The following is a 26,837-nucleotide window of genomic DNA, read 5'->3' as shown; positions in this document are numbered from 1 at the left end:
TCTTTAAGGAGCACCTGGATGGCTCAGTCAGTTAAGCATCCAACTCCCGATTTTGGCTCAGGTCATGATACCAGGATCGTGAGATCGAGTCCCATATCAGGCTCCCAGCTCAGCAGAGAGCTGCTTTGAGATTCTCTCTCCCTCTCCTTCTGCCCCTCCCCCAACACTCACGCTCTACATAAATAAAATCTTAAAAACAAGAAGTATGAATTTATCAATACCTTTTAAATAAAGAATGTGCTGTACGAAGGACTCCATTAATAACATGGAAATCTCCACTCTGAAATCGATTCACCATTTCTGTCAACAAGTCAGGCCATTTCTGAGGGAAATCTTCTCTGCCGATAATGCTAATAGCATCACTTAACTGGGGGGGAGGAAAAAGATTAATTAGATGACAGTTCCACAAACAAGGCTCCTCCTTAAACAGTTGGGCCTTACATTACCTGCTTCTGAATTTGCTCTGGGCTGCTAAGCATCAAGTGCACTATGTTGGCTTTAATGGCTACTCGGTCAGCTTCACAAATTTTGTTTGGTTCATCTTCAACCTAAAAGCAAAACATCAATAGCAAGTAACATAAAGTCCATATCTATGACCTTATGGGTTTATAGAGAAAATAGAACCATTTCTTTTTTTTCTGGTTTTCTAAGAAAACCATAAAGTCAGGGCCTTCCCTCTACATGAATGGGTCACAGATTCCTTTAATAATTTGATGAAAGCATAAACTCTTCTGCAGAAAAATATACATTCCCTGATGTCAATTAAGAATCTCCGTTCTAAACATAAACTTATCAGAACATGTGGTGAAAATCTTTATGATCTACACTGCCTAGCCCACATTCATCTTCAAAAGCGTCGATCTGACTCTCACCTTAGGTTAGAGGTCTTTTCAATGAAAACTTCTTGACCATTATCAATTTAAATACATCCAGGACAAATCACTCAAAGAGGTCCTGCAAGTCTCACTAGTTTTACAAATCAAGAGAAAGGAAGAGGGCTAGCATGTCTGCAAGTAGAGGGATGGATGTTTAAACATTCTGATTTTCCAGCTGCTTCTTCACTACATGAAGTTAATACTTGACTACATAAGCTTAAAAACAGTATTTACTATTTCTTAAACTCTTTCACGAAATGAAGAAAAAAGAATTCTAAATAAATATCTAGCCAGATTTAAAGTTGACATTTTAGAAAAACTGACCATTTTTGTCAATCTTAATACTTTCTAAATTTCATTACTGCTATCACTTCAAAACAATTCTCATTTTTTTCTTTATCCTAAGCCAAGGTTTCCTCAACATTAGCATTACTGGCATTCTGGGCCCAAATCTTTGTTATGAGAATGGATTTGTACACTGTAGGATAGTTAGCAGCATCCCTGGTTTCTATCACTAGATGGCAGTAACTCTCCCTGCCCCTAACTGTGACAACCAAAATGGCTCCAAAGATCTCTGTTGGGCAAAATTACCCCCCATTAAGAACCACTGTCCTAAGGTAGGGAAAATACCTTAATTTCTTAATTTCTAATTTTATACCACTCATTAAACTTGCAGTACAGGGGCGCCTGGGTGTCTCAGTCAAGTGGCTGCCTTTGGCTCAGGTCATGGTCCCAGGGTCCTGGAATCGAGCCCCTCATCGGGCTCCCTGCTCAGCGGGGAGTCTGCTTCTCCCTCTCCCTCTGCCTGCCACTCCCCCTGTTTGTGCTCTCTCTCTCACTCAAATAAATGAAATCTTTTAAAAAAAATTTAAATTAAAAAACTTATACTACAGGGCGCCTGGGTGGCTCAGTTGGTTAAGCGACTGCCTTCGGCTCAGGTCATGATCCCGGAGTCCTGGGATCGAGTCCCACATCGGGCTCCCGGCTCAGCGGGGAGCCTGCTTCTCCCTCTGACCCTATCCCCTCTCATGCTGTTTCTCTCTCTCTCTCTCTCAAATAAATAAATAAATAAATCTTTGAAAAAAAAAAAAAAACTTGTACTACAATGCCTTAAAATTAGCATATATTTCTATATCCCTTATCAAAAACTCCAAATCTAAATTATTTTGCATTCTACAAATTTTTAACATATTTAATGCGGTTTTCCTACTGTATTTAATTTTTTTCCCATCCACGGGAGAAATTGCTTCAATTATTCAGTAAGGTTGTGTGTCTTCCCACACAATGTCTCTTCAGTTGACAATGCAATAACGTTTAAATGCAACCATAATGGAGGCAAAAGCCAAGTCTCACACTCTAGCAACCTGGGTTAGGAAGTTCAAGTAATCTATATGAACTCACATGAAACAATGGAACTCTGGGAAAGCATCCTGTTTAATTTTTGCCAAGTCTTTCAGAATTCCTACATAGACACTCATGTCATCTGTGAATAAAGATAGTTTTAGGTCTTCCTTCCCATTCAGTAATACCTTTTACTTCTCTTCTTATTCCATCAGCAAGGACTTCCAGTACAATGTTGAGAAGAAGTGAGAAGAGGGGACATCTTTGCTTTGTACCCGATCTTAGTGGAAAAGCTCCAAGTTTCTCACCATTAAGTGAGTAGGTTGTTTGTATATAGTCTTTACCAAGTTAAGAAAGTTCTCGGGCGTCTGGGTGGCTCAGTCGGTTAGGCGACTGCCTTCGGCTCGGGTCATGATCCTGGAGTCCCGGGATCGAGTCCCGCATCGGGCTCCCTGCTGAGCAGGGAGCCTGCTTCTCCCTCGGACCCTCCCCCCTCTCATGTGCTCTCTCTCTCTCTCTCACTCTCTGTCAAATAATAAATAAAATCTTTAAAAAAAAAAAAAAAAAAAGAAATTACTTTTTTTTCCTAGTTTACTGACAGTTTTATCACAGATGGGCGCAGGATCTTGTTAAATGCCTTTTCTGTAGCTACTGATATTATCATGTGATTTTCCTTTTGTCAGTTTATTAACAGGATTACATTAACTGATTTTTGAATGCTGAACCCGCCTTGCATCCTTGGGATAAATCCCACTTGGTCATGGTGTGTAATTCTTTTTACACCTTTTTAGGTTTGATCTGCTAGTATTTTGTCGAAGAGGGTTCTATTTAATTTTATCTTTAATCTGTGTCTGAATCTTTCAGGAGCATTACATATAAATCTTATAAACATACAGGTTATTAGACCATGTGTTCACAAAATACTTACAATTCTCCAGTTTCTTTTAATATAGTTCTTGAATGTTACTGAGGCACAAACTTTGATAACATTATCCTGGGACTTTTCCAGCAATGTTAAAAGCAAGAGTGGGTAGTTTTGATTTCCTTCTACAGATTCAAGAAACTTCTCAGCTGTAAAAGAATTTCCATGTTAGAAGATTTGACATTATAACCAAGTCTTTCCATTTTATATCTATGTAGATCTCTAATTAAAAGCATCAAAAAATCGGGGCGCCTCGGTGGCTCAGTCGGTTAAGCGTCTGCCTCCAGCTCAGGGTGTGATCCCAGGGTCCTGGGATCGAGCCCCACATCGGGCTCCCCTACTCAGTGGGGAGCCTGCTTCTCCCTCTCCCTCTGCAGCTCCCCTGCTTGTGCTCTCTCTGTGAAATAAATAAAATCTTTAAATAAATAAATGAATGAATTAATGAATAAATAAATACAAGGCCCCTGAGTTAGGTAACTTGTCTAAGATGACACAGCTAGAAGATTTCATCACTGAGAAAGTTTTAGTCCAGTCCTTATTCTGTCACACTAGCCCTCAGTTTTCTTCTTGAACTAAACATTTCCAGTACGAGCAAAAAATTATTCGAAGATTTTACCCACATATTTTCAACTCCTACCACACTTAGGGATAAGAAGTCTCCTAGGTTTAGGGGTGCCTGGGTAGCTCAGTCAGTTAAGCGTCTGACTCTTGATTTTGGCTCAGGTCATGATCTCAGGGTCATTAGATAGAGCCCTGTGCCAGGCTCTGCACTCAGTGGGGAGTCTACTTGAGATTCTCTGCCCCTCCACCCAGCCCCTATGCACACGCTCCTTCTAAAATAAAGCCCCGCATCAGGTTCCCTGCTCATCAGGAGTCTGCTTCTCCCTCTCCCTTTGTGCTTGCGTGCTTGCTCGCTCTCTCGTAAAATAAATAAAATATATATATATTTTTAAGACCTTATTCATTTGTCAGAGACAGAGAGCACAAGCAGGGGGAGCTGCAGGCAGAGGGAGAAGCAGGCTCCCTGCTGAGCAAGGAGCCTGATGCAGGACTCGATCCCGGGACCCTGGGATCATGACCTGAGCGGAAGGCAGATGCTTAACTGAGCCCCTCAGGCATCCCCAAAAAAAAACTTAAAAAAAAAAAAAAAAAAAAAGGAACTCTCCAAAGTTTACTGATCACACAAGTGAAGGTTTATAGCATGTCTTCATAAACTTCATTGAAAAGATCTGCCATTAGCATCTATTATTTTCTACAATATTATGATTTAATACCTCTCTCCTTTCTGAACTGAGTCCCAAGAGTTTGATACCCATCCTCAAATCTTCCCTGCTTTGTGTCCATCATATCTTTCTTAAAAGACGAGGAGGGCTAAACTGAAAAATGTTTTTCAGGAGGGGACACACTATGGTTTTGTAGGAGCCTGGAAGGCTTTGGTTGTTTCTTCTCAGCGGTTAGCACTGCACACAGGGCAACACACCAGATCCATGATCTGGGGGAAAGCCCATATAGATCGCCAGGTCTCTTTCTTAAATTGTAATCAATATCCTTAAAGAAATCTCATGAGTTTAAGTCGAATTATTTCTGTGTTCATTTCCTTCAACTTGTTCACAGAATATTCACACAGACATGTTTCTACACACTCAAGTAGCCTCAAAAATGTCTTCCAGTTCATCTGGACCAGTCTCATCACAAAAACCAAGGGAGCATAGTGGTATCTGTACTACACATTTCAACCTCCAGATCATTTTCTAGAAACACTGAGTTGGTCTAGTACCAATCCCTGAGAAATGCTATGTTCATAACTCATTCATCAATTTATTCCTACACTCTGTCCTGAATTCATAAAACAGAAACACCCTTGCCTTACAAAGACAAAATTATTAAAAATAATTTTTAATAGACAGGGTTTGCAGAGGCTTTCTGGGAAAGTCTAAGACGATTAGAGCCATTAATTTCCCTTCCTCCAAGAACACGTTACCTTTTTAAGCACTAATGGGAAAAGCCACAATTCTCCCTCTCAGAAATCACAAACACTATTCTAGAATAGAATGGATGCATTAACATGTTTACAATTCTATTTATTATATATAATATATAACTGCAACACACACACACTTGTGTCTTTGTGGAGGCGTTCCAAATCCTCTTTCTGAGCATGCACATTAGTAAGTTCTGAAAAAGCAGGTTGATACCCAGTTAATATGGCTCACATCGAGAATCATCAACTGGCTACCCACCCACAAGACACATCCAGCCCTCAGAAGGAGGGTTTGCTTGGTTTCATGGTATTTCAAATTATCATTTAAAAATGGGGACACTTCACAGAAATGTCTTTTATTTTTCCAACAAAGCTGGAAATCTGATCTTGCAAAAGTGGTCTGAATCCCCCAGTTAGCTTGTTCTACAGGCCCTTAACCAAGGCATATAAATCACATGAAATTACCAATCCTCACTTCACCTGCCTCCCTCATTTTTACCTTCACATATGAGTCCTGTGGGCATCTGAGTTTACAATTCTAAGCTACCACTAAAGTTTCTAACAGAAACTGGTCAAATACAGGAGGGAGGAACCCTAGGTCTTAAAATGTATTAATTAAATCAAACTCAACATGGGGATTAAGAGACTGCACCTCATTACCTAGTTTAATTCATTTAATCACTTTTTAAGCAATTAACTCTCATCTCTGTGCCCTATTTATTATATTTCTAAAACAGGCAGGTGTGTAGGGATTTTCAGAAAGGTGACGGGACAAAGCATTCTAAACATACTAGTACTTTTTAATCCCAGAAGATGCCAGATAAAAGCTTCTTTACTCAAAAAACAAAACCAAACCAAAAACACCCCACCATGTTACAGCAGCTGTAAGCAGCCAACACTTTACAGGTAGAGAATGAAAAACTATGCCCCAGAACCAAGTGTTAAATCTTTTTTTTTTTCAATTTACAAATACAGATAGATTATGCAAAGGTTTTCATCACCTGTCCTTAAAGAATAAATCAAACCACAAAACATTCTCTTTACCTGGACGTCTGATGGCAGGATCAGGATCAAGAGTTTTCTTTAAGTATTCTGTTAGTGTTTGCAAATTTGCATCACTGAGCTCCATTGCCAGAGAACCTAAAACAAAAAATGAGCTTTGGTAAATTGGTCACATTGGGATACAATGATTTACATAAAAGAATGCTTTTATACTATGGGTCTTCCCCTCTCTGAAAGTCATCCATTTGTTATGTTTTAAGGTATGGGCTATAAGCCTGACTCAGCTGAGGCAAGGTTCCAGAAGATAAGACGGACTTTTCTGAGTCAATGGTGAGCTAATTTTGAGATGAAGAAAAAACATACCAAAAAGCCAAAAAGAGGCACAGAAAAACAAAGGTGAAGAATTGATCAAAGTCACCACAAAGTTTATCAGATTTTTTTTTTTTAAAAGATTTTATTTATTTATTTGACAGAGAGATAGAGAGCACAAGTAGGCAGAGAGAGAGGGAGAAGCAGACTCTCCACTGAGCAGGGAGCCTGACGCGGGGCTCAATCCCAGGACCCTGGGATCATGACCTGAGCCAAAGGCAGCCGCTTAACTGACTGAGCCACCCAGGCGCCCCCAAAGTTTATCAGATTTAATGCTAAAAAAAAAAAGGGCAAACGAGGGGTTTAAAAAAAGACTCACTAGGAACTGTTTTTTGTTACGGTCCACCATGAGAAATTACAATTTTAAGCAGTAAATAAGGATCCCATAAAGAGTTCTGAGATTAAAGAAACTAGAATAAATTTCTTTGTGTACAACATGCAATCACAAGGATTGACAACAAACCAGACCTGAGAATTTGCACCTGGGGAGAGAATTCTGGGATTCAGAAGATGACAGCTGTGATTATGATTAAAAAGCAACTTTCGATAAGCAAATAAGATAAGCAAGTGGGACTATATCACACTAAAAAGCTTCTGCACAGGAGCTCCTGGGTGGCTCAGGTTAAGCGTCTTGCCTTCGGCAAGACGCTCAGGTCATGATGCCAGGGTCGTGCTCAGCAGGGAGCCTGTTTCTCCCTCTCCCTCTGCCATTCCCCCTGCTTGTGCTCTCTCTCTCAAATAAATAAATCAAACCTTAAAAAAAAAGCTTCTGCACAGCAAAGGAAACCATCAACAAAATGAAAAATGTGGCCTACCAATGGAAGCTATTATTTGCAAATTATATATCTGATAAGAGGTTAATATCCAAAATATACTAAAAACCCACACAACTCGGGGTGCCTGGGTGGCTCCGTTGGTTAAGCGACTGCCTTCGGCTTAGGTCATGATCCTGGAGTCCCAGGATCAAGTCCCACATCGGGCTCCCTGCTCTGCAGGGAGTCTGCTTCTCCCTCTGACCCTCCCCCGTCTCATGCTCTCTCACTCTATCTCATTCTCTCTCTCAAATAAATAAAATCTTTAAAAAAATAAAAAATAAAAAAACCCCACACAACTCAAAAAGCAAAAAAATAAAAATTATATAAATATATTTTTTATATATATAAATAAAACTTAAAAATGGGCAGAGGATTTGAACATTTTTCTGAGACATACAGATGGCCTACAGGTACATGCAAAGGTTCTCAACATCACTAACCATCAGGGAAATGCAAACCAAAACCACAATGAGACTTCACCTCATTCCTGTTAGAATGGCTGTCATCAAAAAGATAAGAAATAACAAGCGTTGGCAAGGATGTGCAGAAAAGGGAAAGCTTGTGCACTGACGGTGGGAATGTAAATTGGTGCAGTCACTATGGAAAACTGTGTGGAGGTTCCTCAAAAAATTAAAAACAGAACTACCATATCATCCAGAAATTCCACTTCTGGGGGTACCTGGGTGGCTCAGGTGGTTGAGTGTCGGACTCTTGGTTTTGACTCAAGTCTGGGTCCTGATCTCAGGGTCATGGGATCCAGCCCCGCCTCCAGCTCTGTGCTCAGCTGGGAGTGTGCTTGTTCCTCTCCCTCCACCTCTGCCCTCCCACCCCCCACTCCTGTCGCTGCATGCACACTCTCTCCCTCTCAAATAAATATATAAAATCTTGGGGGCGCCTGGGTGGCTCAGTTGTTAAGCGTCTGCCTTCAGCTCGGGTCATGATTCCGGGGTCCTGGGATCAAGCCCCACGTCGGGCTCCCTGCTCTGTGGGGTGCCTGCTTCTCCCTGTCCCACTCCCCCTGCTTGTGTTCCCTCTCTAGCTGCGTCTCTGTCAAAAAAAAAAAAAAAAAACAAAAAAAAAAAAAAAAAAAAAAAAATCTTGGGATGCCTGGGTGGCTCAGTCAGTTAAGCATCTGCCTTCGGCATGGGTCATGATCCCAGGGTCCTGGGATCGAGCCCCACATCAGGCTCCCTGCTCAGTGGGGCGCCTGCTTCGCTCTCTCCCTCTGCAGCTCTACTCGTGCTCTCTCGGTTGGCTCTCAATTAGAAAGAAATTCCATTTCTGGTATTTATCCAAAGGAAATGAAAGCACAAACTCAAAAAGATATCTGTACCCATATGTTCACCGCATCATTATTTACAACAGCCCAGACATGGAAATAACCTTTATAAATGTTCACCAATGGATAAATGGATAAAAAAAACCGGATATGTGTATATAATGGAATATTATTCGGCCATAAGAAAGGGAAATCCTGTCACTTGTGACAAAATGGATGGACTTTTTTAAAAGTAGGCTCCATGCCCAATATGGACTTTTAACTCACAACCCCCCAGATCAAGAGTCACATGCTCTACTGAGCCAGCCATATGCCCTGGAGGACCTTCAGGGCATTATGCTAAGTGAATTAAGTCAGAGAGAGACAAATACCATATGGTCTCATTTATATGTAGAATTTAAAATTAAAACAAGGGGTGCCTGGGTGGCTCAGCTGGTTAAGCATCTGCCTTCAGCTCGGGTCATGATTCTGGCGTCCTGGGATCGAGCCCCATGTCCCTCTTCCTGCCACTCCCCCTTCTTGTACTCTCTCTCTCTGTCAAATAAATAAATAAAATCTTAAAAAATAAAATTAAATTAAAACAAAAAAAAAACCCGGGGCGCCTGGGTGGCTCAGTTGGTTGGGCGACTGCCTTCAGCTCAGGTCATGATCTTGGGAGTCCCGGGATCGAGTCCCGCATCGGGCTCCCTGCTCGGCGGGGAGTCTGCTTCTCCCTCTCCCGCTCCTCCCTCTCGTGCTCACTCTCTCTCTCTCTCTCAAATAAATAAATAAAATCTTAAAAAAAAAACAAAAAACAAAAAAAAACCCCACACCAGAGCTCATAGATACAGAGAACCAATTGGTGGGGGGGTTAGAGGTGCACGAAATGGGTGAAAGGGGTCAAAAGATACAAAATTCTAGTTTTAAAGTAAGTAAGCCATGAGGATATAATGTACAGCATAGTGACTAGAGTTAGTAATATAAGGGACACCTGGCTGGCTCAGTCAGAACACGCAACTCTTGATCTCAGGGTCATGAGTTCAAGCCCTATGTTGGGTGTGGAGTCTACTTTTAAAAAAAAAGTTCTGATGACCAAAAAAAAAATCTGTAATTATGTGTAGTGATGGATATTAACTAGACTTACTGTGATCATTTCACAATATATACAATTATTATGTTGTACACCCAAACCTAATGGTAATATGTCAATTGTATCTTTATATCTCAATAAAGCAACTACTTTATTAAATATTCAAAGCTTAAACAACACCAAACATAAATCACAGAATACACTGCCATTGACCAAAAAAATTCACATCTAATATATTACAAATTAAAAGCTAAACATAAGTGACAACATAAAGCTAAGAAACACAGAAGAAATAGCACATATGTATAAATTACAAGAGTGCGCGCACACATCATTGCCCATAAACAAAAAATCTTGAGAACTCTATAAAATAGGACATTGTGATCTCCGAGTTCTTGGTGAGTAGATAAAATTAAATGCAAAACAAGAGAACTTTCTGGGGACAATAAAAATGGTCTAAAACCGTGATATGAGTATGGTGATGGATGCACAACTGTGTAAAATTAATCACACTCACCAAAAAGTACACTTAAAATGAATTCACAGTAAGTTATAGTTCAATAAAACTATTTTTTAAAAACTGCACTTCTTTTTTCAGAGAAAGAGAGGGTGGGGGAGAGGGAGAGAGAGAATCTTAAGCATGCACCACGCCCAGCACAAGCTGAAACAGGGCTTGATCTCATGACCCTGAGATCATGACCGGAACCAAAATCAAGAGTCAGGGGCTTGGGGCACCTGGGCGGCTCAGTCGGTTAAGCGGCTGCCTTCGGTTCAGGTCATGATCCCAGGGTCCTGGGATTGAGTCCCACATCGGGCTCCCTGCTCTGAGGGGAGCCTGCTTCTCCCTCTCCCTCTGCCTGCTTCTCTGCCTACTTGTGTTCTCTGTCAAATAAATAAATAAAATCTTTAAAAAAAAAAAAAAAGAGTCAGGGGCTTAACCGAACCGAGCCACCCAGGCGCCCCTAAAACTGCACTAGCTCCCAGGGAACCCAGGGAAATATAGCCTTCTCAGGGCAACCATGCACCAAACTTAATCTGGGGCTTCTATGACAAAGAAGAAAAAAAATTAAGTATGTAATAATTTTTGTAAAATGTAATAAAGCTAAGTGGAAAAAGCTCAAATACACCACAATTCAAATTATGTGAAAAATATTTAGGGGCACCAGGCCGGTTCAGTTGGTACAGCATGCAACTCTTGATCTTGGGAGTTTTAAGTTCGAGCCCCACATTGGGTACAGAGGTTACTTAAAAATAAAATCTTTAAGGGTTGCTGGAGTGGGGGGTGGGGTGGGAGGGATGGGGTGACTGGGTGATAGACACTGGGGAGGGTATGTGCTCTGGTAAGCGCTGTGAATTGTGCAAGACTGTTGAATCTCAGATCTGTACCTCTGAAACAAATAATGCAATATATGTTAAGGAAAAAAAAAGAAGAAGGTAGCGGGAGGGGAAGAATGAAGCGGGGGAAATCGGAGGGGTAGACGAACCATGAGAGACGATGGACTCTGAAAAACAAACTGAGGGTTCTAGAGGGGAGGGGGGTGGGAGGATGGGTTAGCCTGGTGGTGGGTATTGAGGAGGGCACATTCTGCATGGAGCACTGGGTGTTATGCACAAACAATGAATCATGGAACACTACATCTAAAACTAATGATGTAATGTATGGGGATTAACAGAAGAATAAAAAATTAAAAAAAATAAATAAATAAAATCTTTAAAAAAATTTACACATACCACACTATATAGAAAAACTAAAAATACACTTCAAAATGTAAACAGCAATAATGTCCATGTGATGAACAATGGACATTTTTGTTCTTTTCATATTCTTCTAGATTCTCCTAATATCCCACAACTACTGTATGTATCACACTTGCAATCAGAAAGTTATTAAAATTTTATTTTTTTTAAAGATTTTATTTATTTGAGAGAGTGAGAGAGCGAGCACAAGCCGGAGGGGAGAGGCAGAAGGAGAAGCAGACTCCCCGCTGAGCAGGGAGCCTGGATGCAGGGCTCGATCCCAGGACCCTGGAACCATGACCTGAACTGAAGGCAGACACAACCAACTGAGCCACCAAGGTGCCCCTTTTATTGTATTTTTTAAATTATTCTGTCAAAGGTAATTAAATTCAGGCTCTCAAAGGAGCTTACATATTAGCTGGAAGACAAGACACTTCAACTGCGATGCCAACTACAGACCCATAATCCCTTTCCTGCAGTTCTGAAATCCAAAAGTCTAAAACTGAAAAGTTGTTGTGTTTTTTTTTTTTAAGCAGTCTCCACGCTCAGCATGGAGCCCAATGCTGGGCTTGAACTCACAACCCTGAGCTGAGATCAAGAGTCGACTGAGCCACCCAGGTGCCCCTGACAGGTTTGTTGTTGTTTTTTTAAAGTTTGTAACAAACTCATTCAGCAGCAAAACCTGGCCCAAACTGCCTGAGGCTATAAATAAAGTATCTCACTTAGTATATAAATTTGTTTTATTTAAGAAATACTAATGTGGGGCGCCTGGGTGGCTCAGTTGGTTGGGCGACTGCCTTCAGCTCAGGTCATGATCCTGGAGTCCCGGGATCGAGTCCCGCATCGGGCTCCCCCCTCGGCGGGGGGTCTGCTTCTCCCTCTGATCCCCTTCCCTCTCGTGCTCTCTGTCTCTCATTCTCTCTCTCTCAAATAAATAAATAAAATCTTTAAAAAAAAAAAAAAAGAAATACTAATGTGTTTGATTGCAGAGTGCTACCCCACACCCCTCAGGAATGTTGCATCCAAAAAGAAACCCTGAAACACATTTGTCCTCTGCAGTAGAGGTGCCAAATGAATCACAGACAGTAACTTAACAGCTAGGAAGTTAATAAGCGAGTCACTTGGCCTACATTTGCATGTGGGCCAAGATGTCCAAGAGGCTGTCTTTAGCTAAACTTGAAAGATACATAGAAGGGCACCTGGCTGGCTCAGTCAGTTAAGCATCTGCCATCAGCTCAGGTCATGATCCTGGAGTCCTGGGATGGAGCCCCACGTTGGGCTCCCTGCTCAGCAAGGAGTCTGCTTCTCCCTCTTCCCGTCCCCCTCCCACTTCCCTCACTCTTTCTTGCTCACTCTCTCAAAATGAATGAATAAAATATTAAAAATAAAAAAGAGGAAAGATACATAGAACCAGAAAGGCAAAGTAGAATGAAGACCCATCTCATACAAGAACTAGTGTGAGCAAAGTTAACAGACAGGAAGAGTACACAGCTCCTTTGGAGAATAAAGGAATTGGAGGCTAAGATCAGATCATATAGGTTCCTCAATATTTAGCTGAAGAGTTTCATGATTTAATGTACAATAGGAAGTCACCACAGGTTTTTTGAAATGAGTCAAAACTTAATGAAAGTGGAGTAGATGAACTTTGGGCTGGCAATGTTTCCAGAATGGAGTTGAGAAGAACAAGTGAAGATGTGTTAGGACATTTTTTTTTAAATGGGGGAAGGGCACAATGACAGGTGTTTTGTATGATTTATATCATTTCATATAATAACCATTTTATATACAAGGAGACTCAGAGAGATTAACTAACTTGCCCCAAGTCACATAGTTAATAAAAATTAGATTCAACAGATCAGTCTGACTCTATAAAGTCTACTCTCTTCCTACTAACCAAGGCTATCTCTCAGGGGGAAATAATAATGACAGGGGACTGAACTAGAGTGGAAACATTGGGGACAGCAACAGAAAGGACATCTTGGCGGGGGGTTAGCTAACGCTATAGATAAGGGCTATAGCTAATACTATGCTTGTGCAGCATATCCCTCCACAGCCAGTAACTACAAACTTTTAAGGAGAATGATTTGTTCGAAACTATCCGTATTCTCCTTACTAGTCTTTTCCTTTAACTGGAAGATGTTTTTATCATAAGGGAAGCCAATATTCTTATTTAGGAGATTCCTCCACCTATCCATTCACTTCCTTTGACCCAGTGCAAACCACTCTATGGCATGAATATCAAGTACCACTCAAACATACACACAATTTATTGAGAGGCTACCCTCTCTGGGTTTTATATCAAAACTTTGGAAAATGCAGGGGTGCCTGGCAGGCGACTCTTGATCTTGTGGTTTTGAGGTGGATATAAAGATTTCTTAACAACAAAAAATTTTTTTTAAGATTTTTAAAAATTTTATTTTTAAGCAATCTCCACACCCAGCATGGGTCTCAAACTCAACCCTAAGATCAAGAGTCGCATGCTCCTCTGACTGAGCCAGCCAGCCAGCCCTTAAAAAAAAAATCTAAAAAAAAAAAAAAAAAAAAAAAGTTTGGAAAATGCTACACATTATATTCCCTTAAAGGTTTCATGAACTCAAACAGTAAATTATCAGTTTAATGTTATTTAATCCAGAGTTCCCCCCCCATTACTTGGCCACAGAACTACTTTATTATATAAAACTTCAGAAAGGGGTGCCTGGGTGGCTTAGTCAGTTAAGTGTCTGCCTTTGGTGCAGGTCATGATCCCAGCCTGGGATCAAGCCCTGTGTCAGGCTCCCTGCTCAGCGGGGGAGTCTGCTTCTCCCTCTCCCTCTGCCCCTGCTCCTGTGCTCTCTCTCTTGGCTCACTCTCTTCCCCAAATGAATATTAAAAAACAAAGCAGGGCACCTGGGTGGCTCAGTCGGTTAAGCGACTGCCTTCGGCTCAGGTCATGATCCTGGAGTCCCGGGATCGAGTCCCGCATCGGGCTCCCTGCTCGGCAGGGAGTCTACTTCTCCCTCTGACCCTCCTCCCTCTCATGCTCTATCTCATTCTGTCTCAAATAAATAAATAAAATCTTTAAAAAAACAAAACAAAACAAAGCAAAACAAAAAAACTTTGGAAAGTAGTGATTTAATCAATTCCTTTCCCATTCTTTGTGTTGAAATGCTCAATCTGTTATGAAATCATGAAAGTTTGCTGTTGCCAAGCAAAATCATCTACATCAGTGTATGTAAGCTAAAAAAAAACCCCAGAAAACCAAAAAACCCTTCTTTCTTTGCCACACAAATTTGTTCTACCTTTTGACATTTATTCAAGGCAGCATGTTAGAAACTGTGTGTATTGGGAGGATTACAGAGATTAATTGGATCTATTTTGAGATTTTTTTTTTTAATAATATCCTTTATTTACTGATTTTTTAAGCAGGCTCTCATGACCCTGAGATCAACACCTGAGCCAACCAAGATCAAGAGTCTGACGCTTAACTGACTGAGCCATGCAGGAGCCCCTATTCTGTTGAATTTAATACACTCCTCAGTAATTCTGCATTTCACTTTTTTTTTTTTTTTTTTTAAGATTTATTTATTTTAGGGACAGAAAGAGAGCGTGCACGCTTGTGAGCAGGGGAGGGGGCAGAGGGAAAGGAACAGAAAGAATCTTTTTTTTTTTTTTTAAAGATTTTATTTATTTATTTGAGAGAGAGAATGAGAGACAGAGAGCATGAGAGGGAGGAGGGTCAGAGGGAGAAGCAGACTCCCCGCTGAGCAGGGAGCCCGATGCGGGACTCGATCCCGGGACTCCAGGATCATGACCTGAGCCGAAGGCAGTCGCTTAACCAACTGAGCCACCCAGGCGCCCCAGGAACAGAAAAGAATCCTTAAGCAGATTCCTCACTGAGCTCGGAGCCCCACACAGGGCTTGATCCCAGGACCCTGAGATCATGTCAAGCAGAAATCAAGAACCAACAGCTCAACGGACTGAGCCACCCAGGCACCCAACTAACATTCTTCATTATGTTCTTAAAGCACTATACATGTCTCAGCTAAAATCTCTTATATTCCTCATAATTATCTATATTAAAAATCCAAACCCTTGGGGCGTCTCAGTTGGTTAAGTGACCGACTTGTGATATGGGCTCAGGTCACGATCTCACGGGTCATAAGATCGATCTCATGGGTCATAAGATCGAGGCCCAAGTCGGGCTCCACAGCAGGGAGTTTGCTTGAGTTGCTTGAGATTTTCTCCCTCTACCCCTCCCCCCAAAGGTGTGCACTCTCTCTAGTGTGCATACTCTTTCTCTCTCTTTAAAATAAATCTTAAAAAAAAAAAATTCTACTCTTTACCATGGTAGAGTCCCATGCAATCTGTAACCTGTCAACTTCATTTACCTTCTTTTGGCTTCTTTTTGGCTCTAAGTTCAAGCCACAAAAGCCTTCCCTCTGTTGTGTGAACCAGCCAAGACGGTTCTCCATGCTGTAATAATGCTCTTCCTTCTAATTTGATATTGGGTATCATTTAGCTGTCAGCCCGCTGTCAACTCCTCAAAAGGGCCTTCCACCATTATCATCTACCTTGTTCCCATTACACTATTAATAGCAGTAACCATCAATCTGAATTATCTTTTATATACTTGTTATCCTTACTGTAAGCTCCTATGGCAGGGACTTTGTATGTCTTGTCTCTGTAAGCCCAGGACTTTACCATTGCCTGGCACACAGGAGATACACAGTAAGCATTTGTTGAATGAACTAAAGGATGAGTATATATGTCAGTCAACTAGCAAAAACAGGAGTTCCCAGTGTGTATTAGAGACTATTCTTTGAGGATCAGTTATGAGGAGCCCCAACTTAACAAGGGAACTCTTACATCTGTAAGATAAACAAATGATAACTTACCCACCATAATTAATTTCTGTTCATTCAAAAGTTTTTCAAGAAAGAAGTGAATTTGAAATTTGTCCTATATTACTGTTCATATATGCCAGTGCTTATACTTTTGTTTCAGGGCTTTGCACTTACTGTTCCACCTGCCTGAACAGCTCTGCCTCTGGAGAGCTGCCTGGCACTGCCCACTTCATTCAGGTCTCTTTCCAAGGTTATCTCTTTTCAGAGATGCCTTCCTGGACCACCCTATCTAAAAGACCACCCTCTTCAGTCACTCTCTATTCCTTTACTCTATTTTTCCAAGTTCCAAATTTCCAAATTTTATAAGGCATACTGCTTCACTTTCTTGTAGGGGCTTTGTTCACTTCAATCTCCCTAGAGCTTTACAATAGTGATAGGTACCTACTATGTATTTCTTGTACTATTTTCAAAAGCTGCACTCCCTTGATTGATTTTTTCCATCAAAAACTTTCCATCAGGGCGCCTGGGTGGCTCAGCTGGTTGAGCAACTGCCTTCGGCTCAGGTCATGATCCTGGAGTCCCAGCATTGAGTCCTGCATCGGGCTCCCTGCTCAGTGGGGAGTCTGCTTCTCCCTCTAACCCTCCTCCCTCTCATGTGCTCTCTCTCTCAAATAAATAAATAAAATCTTAAAAAAAAAAAAAAACTTTCCATCATTCTACACATTTGTTCTGGTCAACTGACTGTGACTACAGGAAAAGGTGGAGACAACTGATTCTAGGACCACATGACAGCATGACACTAAAATGATAAAGTTCCAGTACTAAGCAGGACTATCTGTAAGTTAAAAAAAAAAAAAAAAATGGGGGCTCACGGGGATATGTAAATATGCATGAAACAATCCCTGAAAGTCAAAATACTACACAGATCCTTGAGTTTAGTACTAATTAAGGAACGAAATACCTGTCAACAAACCCTTTTTGTATCTCCTTAGTGATAATGTCTAAAAAACCAAATGGTAGGGGCGTCTGGGTGGACCAGTCGGTTAAGTGTCTGCCTATGGTTCAGGTCATGATCTCAGGGTCCTGGGATCCAGCCCTGCTTCAGTCTCCCTGGTCAGCAGGGAGTCTGCTTCTCCCGCTCCCTCTGCCCCCTCCCCCTACTCGTGTGTGTGGTGCTCTCTCTCCAATAAATAAATAAAATCTTCAAAAAAAATTGTAAGCTTAGCCCTGATTTGGGAAAGCATGACAAATCAGGTAACTTTAGAGAATACTCCACAGGTATTCACAATATATCGGCAAGATCAAGGTCTAATTAAGCTATCTAATTTGGCCACATGTGAAAGTACCAGGACTCTTTAAAATATTAGCAAAATGTAGGGCGCCTGGGTGGCTCAGTTGGTTGAGCGACTGCCTTCGGCTCGGGTCATGGTCCTGGAGTCCCGGGATCGAGTCCCACATCGGGCTCCCTGCTCAGCAGGGAGTCTGCTTCTCCCTCTCCCGCTCCCCCCTCTTGTGCTCTCTCTAATAAATAAAATCTTTCAAAAAAAAAAAGAGGCAGATACCACAGAAGAACACAGTCTGAATAATGACAGGATTTGCATAGGTCCTCATTCCAGAACGGGACCACCTGCTCACTAATCTGTCCACGCTCAGCAATGTCAGAGGCCAGAGGGAGACTCACTGCTGCTCCTGCCACAGCCTAAGTGGGGACATCCGTGATGAGCTGAGGCTAAGCAGAGCCCACGGGCTTCTGTGCGGCACGTTCTGGCCTAGCTGGTCCTGCCTGCTCCTGGGCCCTGCTCAGCTTTGTGACGGCACCATGCACATGCGCTGCACATCTGATCGGGAGAAGCTGCATGTGTGGTGGGGCGCCTGGGGGGCTCAGTCGTTAAGCGTCTGCCTTCGGCTCGGGTCATGATCCCGGGGTCCTGGGATCGAGCCCCGCATCGGGCTCCCTGCTCGGCAGGGAGTCTGCTTCTCCCTCTGACCCTCCCCCCTTTCATGCTCTCTCTCTATCTCATTCTCTCTCTCAGATAAATAGGTGAAATTTAAAAAAAAAAAATTAGCAAAATGTAAATGTAGAAAGTGTTATTGATTTTAAAATAATGATTAAAACTAGAAATGTGAAATTCATTATTTTGCTTTTATATGAGATACATTACTTTTTCCACAGATCTTTGGAAATCCCTACCAATTCAGTTAAAAAAGAAAACACATGTACCACAGTAAATCAGTGATGAGAGACTTATCTAAATTCCAAGTTCTTCTTGTTGAATGAATGGCTGGACCTAAGTCTAGCCTCTTCCCACAGGCCCTCAGTTATGGATGAAGACTTTTGGAATAAAAACTTTGCTTTCCAAGGCCATCTGACAGACATCTGTGACATAAGCTGATCCAAGATCTGTGCCTTTTCCTTAGATATTTCCTCCACATTAGAGAACCATTCCTGAGTCCTTACATCTGGGGAAAGGGAAAGAGATCCAATGAATGAAAACTATCTGGCACACACATATCAAGAACCTCGACCCCCCCCCCTGCTTTCTAATCACAGGAATAGACCACTTAGTATCAAATCCAAACTGTACATTGTCTATAAAGCCCTATATGATCTGGCCCGCAGATACCTCTCCTTTCTTCATACACTACTGTAGCAAGCTGGATTTTCCTCCAATATTCCAATATTCTAAGTCCATTCCTGTCCTCAAGTCTTTGTACTTACTTTCTATTCCCTCTGCCTGGAATGCTCTGTCCCCCCCAACCTTCCATGGCTGATCTCAGCTCAAAAGTCACCTCTCCAGAGAAGCCTTTTTTTTTTTTTTTTTTTAAGAGAGGGGGAGGGAGAGAGAGGGAGGGACAGAGAGAGAATCCTAAGCAAACTCTACCTCTAGCACAGAGCCCAATATGGGACTCCATCTCACAACCTTGAGATCATGACCTGAGCTGAAATCAAGTTGGACCCTTAACAGACTGAGCCACTCAGGTGCCCCCAGAGAAGCCTTCATCTGTCACATTGGCTCTGTCACTTGTCACTATCTGAAATTATCTAATTCATTTATTTGTATTACTGTTTCTTTCTCCCATTAGCATATAAGCTCCCCAAGGAAAAGGACCTTGTCCATTTTTATTTCTTCACTGTATTCCCAGATATTAAGTGGATGCTCTATAGTTATTAAATGAAGGAACAAATTAATTCCAAAGCTAGAGCACTGCTCTCAAACACATCCGATCCTCTATAGGAAACCTTCTGTCCCAGCCCCCAAGTAGCAGAAATCAAAGCAACCAGATGGGAAGAGAAAACTCCCTTGCACTGATAGAAAGAAGTCAAAGTGTCTTGGAGGGATAAGGTCAATCAAGAGTCCCAGGAATTGTGCAGAAAGTGGAGACACGCACACAGGTTAAAAATTCAACTATGGGGAGGGGGCTCAGGAGAAGAGAAAAGAACACAGGTGGGGCACCTGGGTGGCTCAGTGGTTACGCGTCTGCCTTCGGCTCAGGTCATGATCCCAGTCCTGGGATGGAGCCCCGCATAGGGCTCCCTGCTCCGCGGGAAGCCTGCTTCTCCCTCTCCCACTCCCCCTGCTTGTGTTCCCTCTCTTACTGTGTCTCTCTCTGCCAAAAAAATAAATAAAATCTTAAAAAAAAAAAAGAACATAGGTGGGATCCAAGAGTAGTAAAAAGCACCCCCCCCCATGCCTCCAATGAATAACAACACTTGGGCATCTACCACGTGGTAAGCACTCATCACCAGAATACAGCAGTAAACAAGACAGGCAAGGTCCTTGCTCTTGAAGTTTACAACCCAGCAGCTGAGAAAGACAATGAACAACTCTAATTCTAGTTAATAGTAAATGCTATTAAGTAAAAAGTTGAAAGAAATAAGTCCTCAGAGAAGTTGGTCAAAGCTGTAAGGGACATGAAACTTAAAGGACAGGGAGCCAGCCTTGCAAAGTTCTGATGTTGATAATTTCCAAGCAAACGAAAGGCACGTCCAAATGCTCTATGGTGGGCACGAACTTGGAACATTTAAGAAAACAAAGTCAGCAGTATGGCTACAGTGGCTAAGGAGAAGAGACGGGTGGAAGAGGCAGACAATGGTCACTTCGGGTAGGACTTTGTAAACCACGGTAATAACTCCGTGGATCCTCACAGCCACTTTGCGAGGCAGATTGTTTTCAACCCCACTTTGCGGATAAGGAAAGGGGGAGACTCCGAGGGATGAAGAGACGAGCCCTAACCTGCACTCCCAGGGAGGCCGACTCTGGAGCGAACCCAGGCCTTCTAATTCCAAAGCTCATGCCCCGAACTACCACACTCTCGCGTCTCCCCCAAGAGCGAGACCCTACATTCCTGGGCAGGTGCATGGACTAGAATGTAATCCTCAAACAACTCAGCAAAGTGAGATCACGATGCCCATTTACAGTCGGGGAGACTGAAGCACAGGGAGGTTAAAGGTCCCCCTTCCAATCAGAGCGTGAGTCCCGGGGAAGAGGCCGTCTGGGCGGCAGCCGGCTCCGACCCCGCCGCCCCGCCGCCCCGCCGGACAGGCCTCGCCACTGCACTCCGCTCACGTTGCGGGTGGCCCAGCGCGACGAGGACGGACGCGCGGGCGCGACCAATGAGAGGTGGCCTTCCCGAGCGGCCCGGCGGCGGCGCGGCCAATCCGCGCGGAGCTGGGGGGGGGAAAGGGAGGGCGCTCGGGCGGCTCGCGTTAGGCCGCGCCTCGGGGGCCCTCGCCCCTCACAGGCCCCGGGGCCGCTGGGCTTGGGCCTGAGGCCTGGCACGCCGCGAGGTGAGGCGCGACCCGTCCGTGCAGGCAAAGACCTCGCCCGAGGGCGCCGCCCGAAGCACGGGCTCAAATTCCGCTCTCGCCCAGAGGCGCGTTCTTTGCTTCCCAGCGCTCGAAGTGTCAGAAACGTCGCATCCCTCCCCCAGCGGGGTCCCAAGAGACCACCCTGCCAGGCCCTGCACGCCCCGCGCCTCACCTCTTGGGGATACGGGAACGGAGAAGGGAATCTCAGCCGCGAACTGTAGCCGGCACTACCCACCCCTGCTGCCGCTCCGCCTCACATTCAAACCCCGGCAAAATGGCGCGGCGGCGAGGCTGCGGCCCGGGCGCATGCGTGAGCCGGGAAGAGGCGAGGGGCGGGACCAGGAGCGCTCAGGCCCCACCCAAGCTCGGATGGCCAATCGCGACCGGCTCTGTGTTTGCGCTGACGTCACAAGCGACAATGCCCTTTGGCTCAGACCGCGGCTTGGGGCACCACAGTCCCCATTTTCATGAGAACGGACAGGGGTTCAGCGAGTGGCCGCCGGAGTGCGACGTAGTCTGATGTAGGGCTTCAGTGAGGCACGTAGTAGTTCTTCTATAACTGTTGAACGAACTGCTCAAAGTCATGTCCATAGCCTCTCAGACCGAGAACTTTCCGCCCCTCGCAGAGCGCAGGTTTTAGAGGAAGAGGCGGAATACACGAAATCATTTCAGATCTTGATAAGCGCTACGACGAGAAAACATAAAACAGGATGATATGACAGGCAGTGACTTGGAAGGTCATTGATTGGTCAGAGAAGACCTCTGAACAAGTGACACTTGACCTCAATTTCAACAAGGAGGCAGCTGTGTCAAGATCCTCCTGGAGAGCATTCCAGGAGGAGGGGATGCCAACAGCCTGGGCTCTGAGGCAGGAGTGAGCTGGGCTGGGGCTTAATGAAGTGCCGAGAGGCAGGAGATGAAGTTAGGCCAGCAGGGGCCAGATGATATAGGCGTCATAAGCCCTGTTTAGACTAGGTCTCACTCTCATGTGCATCCATTAGGGGAAGGCCACCAAATCTACACTTTAAAAGGCCCACCAGTTGCTGTGTGGAGATGGACTGTATGGGGGTGGGGGCGAAGAACTTGAAGCAGGGAGCCTGGAGGCATCCAGGAGAGAGACGTGATGGCTCGGAACTCAGGTGAGTAGCAGCGCATATGGAGACAAGCGGACAGCTTCAGGATATACTATAGAGGTGGAGCCTGTAGGATCTTATGATCCATAGAGTGTGACAATGGACAGGAAGCAATGAGGACTTAGGGAAATCCCAGCTCTCAGTTTCAGCCACCAGCAGGCTGAGGCTCAGCTGTTTCAGAGCGCATCCCTTGCAATTGCTAACTTGCTACTCTGGGGACTAAAAGGCATGTATTTGGTTATCACTGGAGGAAACAAATATTATAAGAACACAGAATTATATAGGCACTGAGACCTGCAGAACTCTCAGCATATAATGACTCTGTTCAAACCTCTGCAGTAAGAGATGACCAAATTTGAACATGGCTTCTAGCAGCAGCATAAGGCCATGACCCTAGGATGACCCCAGTGTCCCCCACCCCAACACACACACACACACACACACACACACAGACATGCTTGAGAAACTTCAATGCTGCCAGGAGAATTTACTGTTTGTTCTAGCCCACACCTGGGTATAGGCCCCAACCTCCCTTCCTTAAAGCATTTACTAAAAAGGACTTACAATTGTGAATCTTTCTTCTGTCCCTCTGAGATGTATATGTATCTCCTGCAGTTCAGGAGTGTCTTTCTCAATGACCTGAAAGCCATTCCTTTGAAATATAATCATCAAGAAGGTGAGGCCTGTTTCTCGGTCTCTGTGCGCAGATGGGAGCCTAACCCTGATAATTGCTAGCTAGCAGACATAGTGAGCCTGATGACATTTACACCGACCAACGCTTTAAGTTTTCACCTGGGCCCTCACTCTCCAACTCCCACATTCACCTTTAAAATGCCAGATCAGGGACGCCTGGGTGGCTCAATCAGTTAAGCGGCAGACTTCAGCTCGTGTCATGATCCCAGGGTCCTGGAATCAGGTCCCACATCTGGCTCCCTGCTCAGCCAGGAGGAGCCTGCTTCTCCCTCTCCCACTCCCCCTGCTTGTGTTCCTCTCTCGCTTCTCTCCCTCTGCCTCTGTCTGCAGCTCCCCCTGCTTGTGTGAGCGCACACTCTCTCTCTCTGACAAATAAATAAATAAAATCTTTTAAAAAATAAATAAAAAAATAAAATGCCCAATCAGGGGTGCCTGGGTGGCTCACTCAGTTAAGCCTCTGACTCCTGGTTTCAGTTTAGATCATGATCTCAGGGTCATGCCTGGCTCCACGCTCAGTGGGGAGTCTGCTTGAGATTCCCTTTCCCTTTGCCGCTCACATGCTCTCTCTCTCAAAATGAATAAATAAAATCTTAAAAAATAAAATAAAATGCCCAATCACCTCTGCACAGTCAGAATCAACTCTCTCCCCCACTGTGAGTAGTTTCTGAATAAAATCTGTTTTTACTGCTTTAACAATGTCTGACTTTGTTTATCTTTGACAGCACCCTGGCTATGAACATGTAAAAGCAATTCCTGAGATAAAATGCAAAAATTGCTCTGTTTGAGTGAAAGGGTCATGGATGTAACTATTTTGTAAAATTATTCAACATCTCTTGTCACAGTCCACAAACCCTGCAAGTTCTGGCCCCTGTCAACCTGTCTGACCTCATCACCTTCCTCCTTCCTCCTCTCCACCCTCACTCAATTTAGCCACCTTGCCTTCCTTTCTGTTCTTCCAAGCTCCAAGCTTATTCCCACCTCAGTATTTGTACTTGCCCTTCCCTCTGCCTGAATGCTCTTTTAGACCCCCGAATAACTGGCTCCCTCTGTTTACCTCCAGATTCCCACTCAAATGTCACCTCCTCAGAGAGGCCTTCCAACCTGTCTGAAATTGCCCACTCTTCATACCTGATAACTCGACATTTAGGTTTGCCACTTATTTTTTTTTTAAGATTTTATTTATTTGACAGAGGGAGAGTGAGAGAGAGAGAGATCATGAGCAGGGGGGGAGGGGTAAAGGGAAAAGTAGACTCCCCGCACTGAGCAGGGAGCCCGATGCAGGACTTGATCCCAGGACTCTGGGATCATGACTTGAGCCGAAGGCAGACACTTAACCAACTGAACCACCCAGGACCCAGGTTTGCCAGATTTAGCAAGTAAAATACAGGACACCCAGTTCAATATGAACCTCAGAAAAACAATGCATGACTTTTTAATATAAATATTGCATGGGACATACTTCTAAAAGATCATACATCGTTTATCTGAAATTCACATTGACTCAGGTGTCCTGTATTTTATCTGGCAAGCTAAGCCTCAATATATCATTGTTTTCTTCATAGCATTTATCATTCTTTGCAACTGTCTTTGTTAATTCCTCTCCCCACCATCAGCTTAAGGACTCTATTAGAACAAGGACCTTATTTATCTTACTTACAGCTGTCCCCCCAGCACCAAGCACACAGTACCTGCTCAATAAGTATTGAATGATGAATGAAATTCCCTATATAAATAAAGTCCATTGAGAAAGGTGTAAGTTATTAAGGACACTGGTGGAAAAGATGTATTTTTACCATTGCAGCAATAGCACAAGTAATCTTTTTTTTTTTTAAAGATTTTATTTATTTATTTGAGACAGAGAGACACAGAGAGCACATGAGAGGGGGGAGGGTCAGAGGGAGAAGCAGGCTCCCTGCTGAGCAGGGAGCCCGATGCGGGACTCGATCCCGGGACTTCAGGATCATGACCTGAGCCGAAGGCAGTCGCTTAACCAACTGAGCCACCCAGGCGCTCCAGCACAAGTAATCTTGATCATACTAAGATCATACTAATCTGCTTTCCTAGACGAAGATTTTCCTCCAATCCCGGTGAGAACAACCCTGATGATTTAACAGTTTTCCATCTCTGAGAGCTAATCACGAAGGAGGCTGGCTGGCATACACTTGTAGGTCTAGCATCTCTACCAGGTTCTGCAGGAAGCCCTGAGTGTGCCAAGGTTATCATGTCTGTGGACACAGCTCTAGTGGTGCCGACTCCCCTCGCCCTTTGCAGCTGAAAGAAGAACCACACAGGTGAGGGTCACAGAAAGGTCGGTATGGTCTCCTTCTCCAGTCTCCATGGGTGATACCTGAAGGCTCCCTTGGGAATCTCTACCCACCCGCCCCCCGCCCCCCCACCAGCCCATCCCGTCCACACACTCCCAGGTTTGCTGCAACTGCTAATGTGCACATGGTGAAAAATTCACACGGGACAAACATGAGAGGATTTGGTCTTTCGCTAATTAGGACATTCACTGTAGGTAACATATTATGTTCTCTATGTCCTTATTTTTAATCGTGCTTTACTAGATGTTCTCTGAGAGGCATGTTGGTCTCCCACCATGATTCTGGCTTTGTCATTGTTAAAGTGTACTCAGTTGTCTTTTGTTGTATGTTTTGAAGCTATTAGGTAGATTAGGTTCATGCCATTTCTTCCCGAGGAAGTCTGTCTACCATCTGACGATGTGAAATATTCCTCTTTGGTCCTTTCAGACCTCTCCTCTTCCAATTCTGTTTGTCTGAATCAATATTGTTAGACCTGCTTTCTTTTGGTTAACAATTTCCTGGCATATCTTTTTAACCCCCCTGCTTTATTGAGATAGAATTGACATATCTTTTACCAGACTTTACTGTCACTCTGCTTTGATCCTGTTGTATCATACTAGTTCAGAGCATGGGGGCGCCTGGGTGTGTCTGCTTTCAGCTCAGGTCATGATCCCAGGGTCCTGGGATCAAGCCCTGCATTGGGCTCCCTGCTTAGCGGGAAGCCTGCTTCTCCCTCTCCCTCTGACACTCCCCATGCTTGTGCTGTGCTGTCAAATAAATAAATACAATCTTAAAAAAAAAAAAAACGAGAGCATGACTACCCAGGTTAAGACCTTCACGCCATCTCTATGACACCGGGCAAGTTACTTAAAATTGAGCTGTCTGATCTCTACAGGAGTGATGGTAATAGTAATTTGCCTCTCAGTGGGTCTGGGCAGATGACAGAGCCAGGAAAGATGAGGCCCATGGAAGAGCATCTGAAAAATAGTAACTGTCCAACGCTGTTAGCTCTCATCTCCATCTCTAGACGGGGAGGCAGTGTATTTTTGACGTCGTCCCATTGTCCCCAGTCCTGCATTTTCCTAGGTGGTACTGCTGTAGACCTGGACAGGCCTTTGGACACGTGCCTTGGCCCTTATGCTTTAGAGGGTGTGGCTCTGGTCCCGCTCCAGCTGCCCGCAGGTGAGGGGTCCATACGCCCAGTGGGCGTGCTCACCCAAAACCCTTATCACCTCCTTTCAGACCTCGTTCTGGTTTGCATAAGACCCTGGAATTCCTCACCAACAAGCCCCAAGCCCTCTTCCAGGGTCTGTAGAAATCCCTTGGCTGGGTCGCTCCTGAGAGCAGATACACAGCAGCTGTGAGCACCCCTACACTGGCAGTGTGACTTGGGGACAGATGTGTTTGCAGGGGGTTCGGACAGAGCTGCATATCCACGCGCACACATTCAAAGCCTTGTGGTACAGGTTGAGGCTTGGGGTGAGGAGAGAAAGGGGGCAGGACAAGGACTGATTTCTTCCCATGCTGCTGTGTTCTGGCCTGGAACTCTGAGGAGCCTGAGAATGCAGTCTGACTTCCAGATATTGCAAAGGTTTTGTCAAGGAAGGAGGATGGAATGTGTTTTCAAACACTTACTATTTTGACATAAAACTTTTATTTATGTATTTATTTTAACGATTTATTTT

The 26,837-nt window shown here is 43.9% G+C and overlaps 1 protein-coding gene across 2 annotated transcripts in view; it reads right to left on the bottom strand.

Annotated features, from left to right (window-relative positions):
• CSE1L (chromosome segregation 1 like) overlaps positions 1 to 21,335 on the bottom strand; it is a 46,387-nt gene extending 25,052 nt beyond the window's left edge. For both annotated transcript variants that reach the window (XM_021685926.1, XM_044918976.1), the window contains exons 1-5: positions 21,196 to 21,335; positions 6,164 to 6,259; positions 3,145 to 3,287; positions 447 to 548; positions 222 to 367 (exon numbers count right to left, since the gene is read on the bottom strand). In XM_021685926.1, the coding sequence (XP_021541601.1) occupies positions 222 to 367; positions 447 to 548; positions 3,145 to 3,287; positions 6,164 to 6,248 (476 nt within the window). In that variant the 5' untranslated portion in view covers positions 6,249 to 6,259; positions 21,196 to 21,335. The remainder of the gene's footprint in view (positions 1 to 221; positions 368 to 446; positions 549 to 3,144; positions 3,288 to 6,163; positions 6,260 to 21,195) is intronic.
• Between the last annotated feature and the right edge of the window lie 5,502 nt (positions 21,336 to 26,837).

The sequence above is a fragment of the Neomonachus schauinslandi genome, chromosome 10, assembly GCF_002201575.2.
Source record: "Neomonachus schauinslandi chromosome 10, ASM220157v2, whole genome shotgun sequence".
Lineage (NCBI taxonomy): Eukaryota > Metazoa > Chordata > Mammalia > Carnivora > Phocidae > Neomonachus > Neomonachus schauinslandi.
The sequence above is the reverse complement of the archived record's forward strand: the minus strand, read 5'-3'. Positions and strand labels throughout refer to the sequence as shown.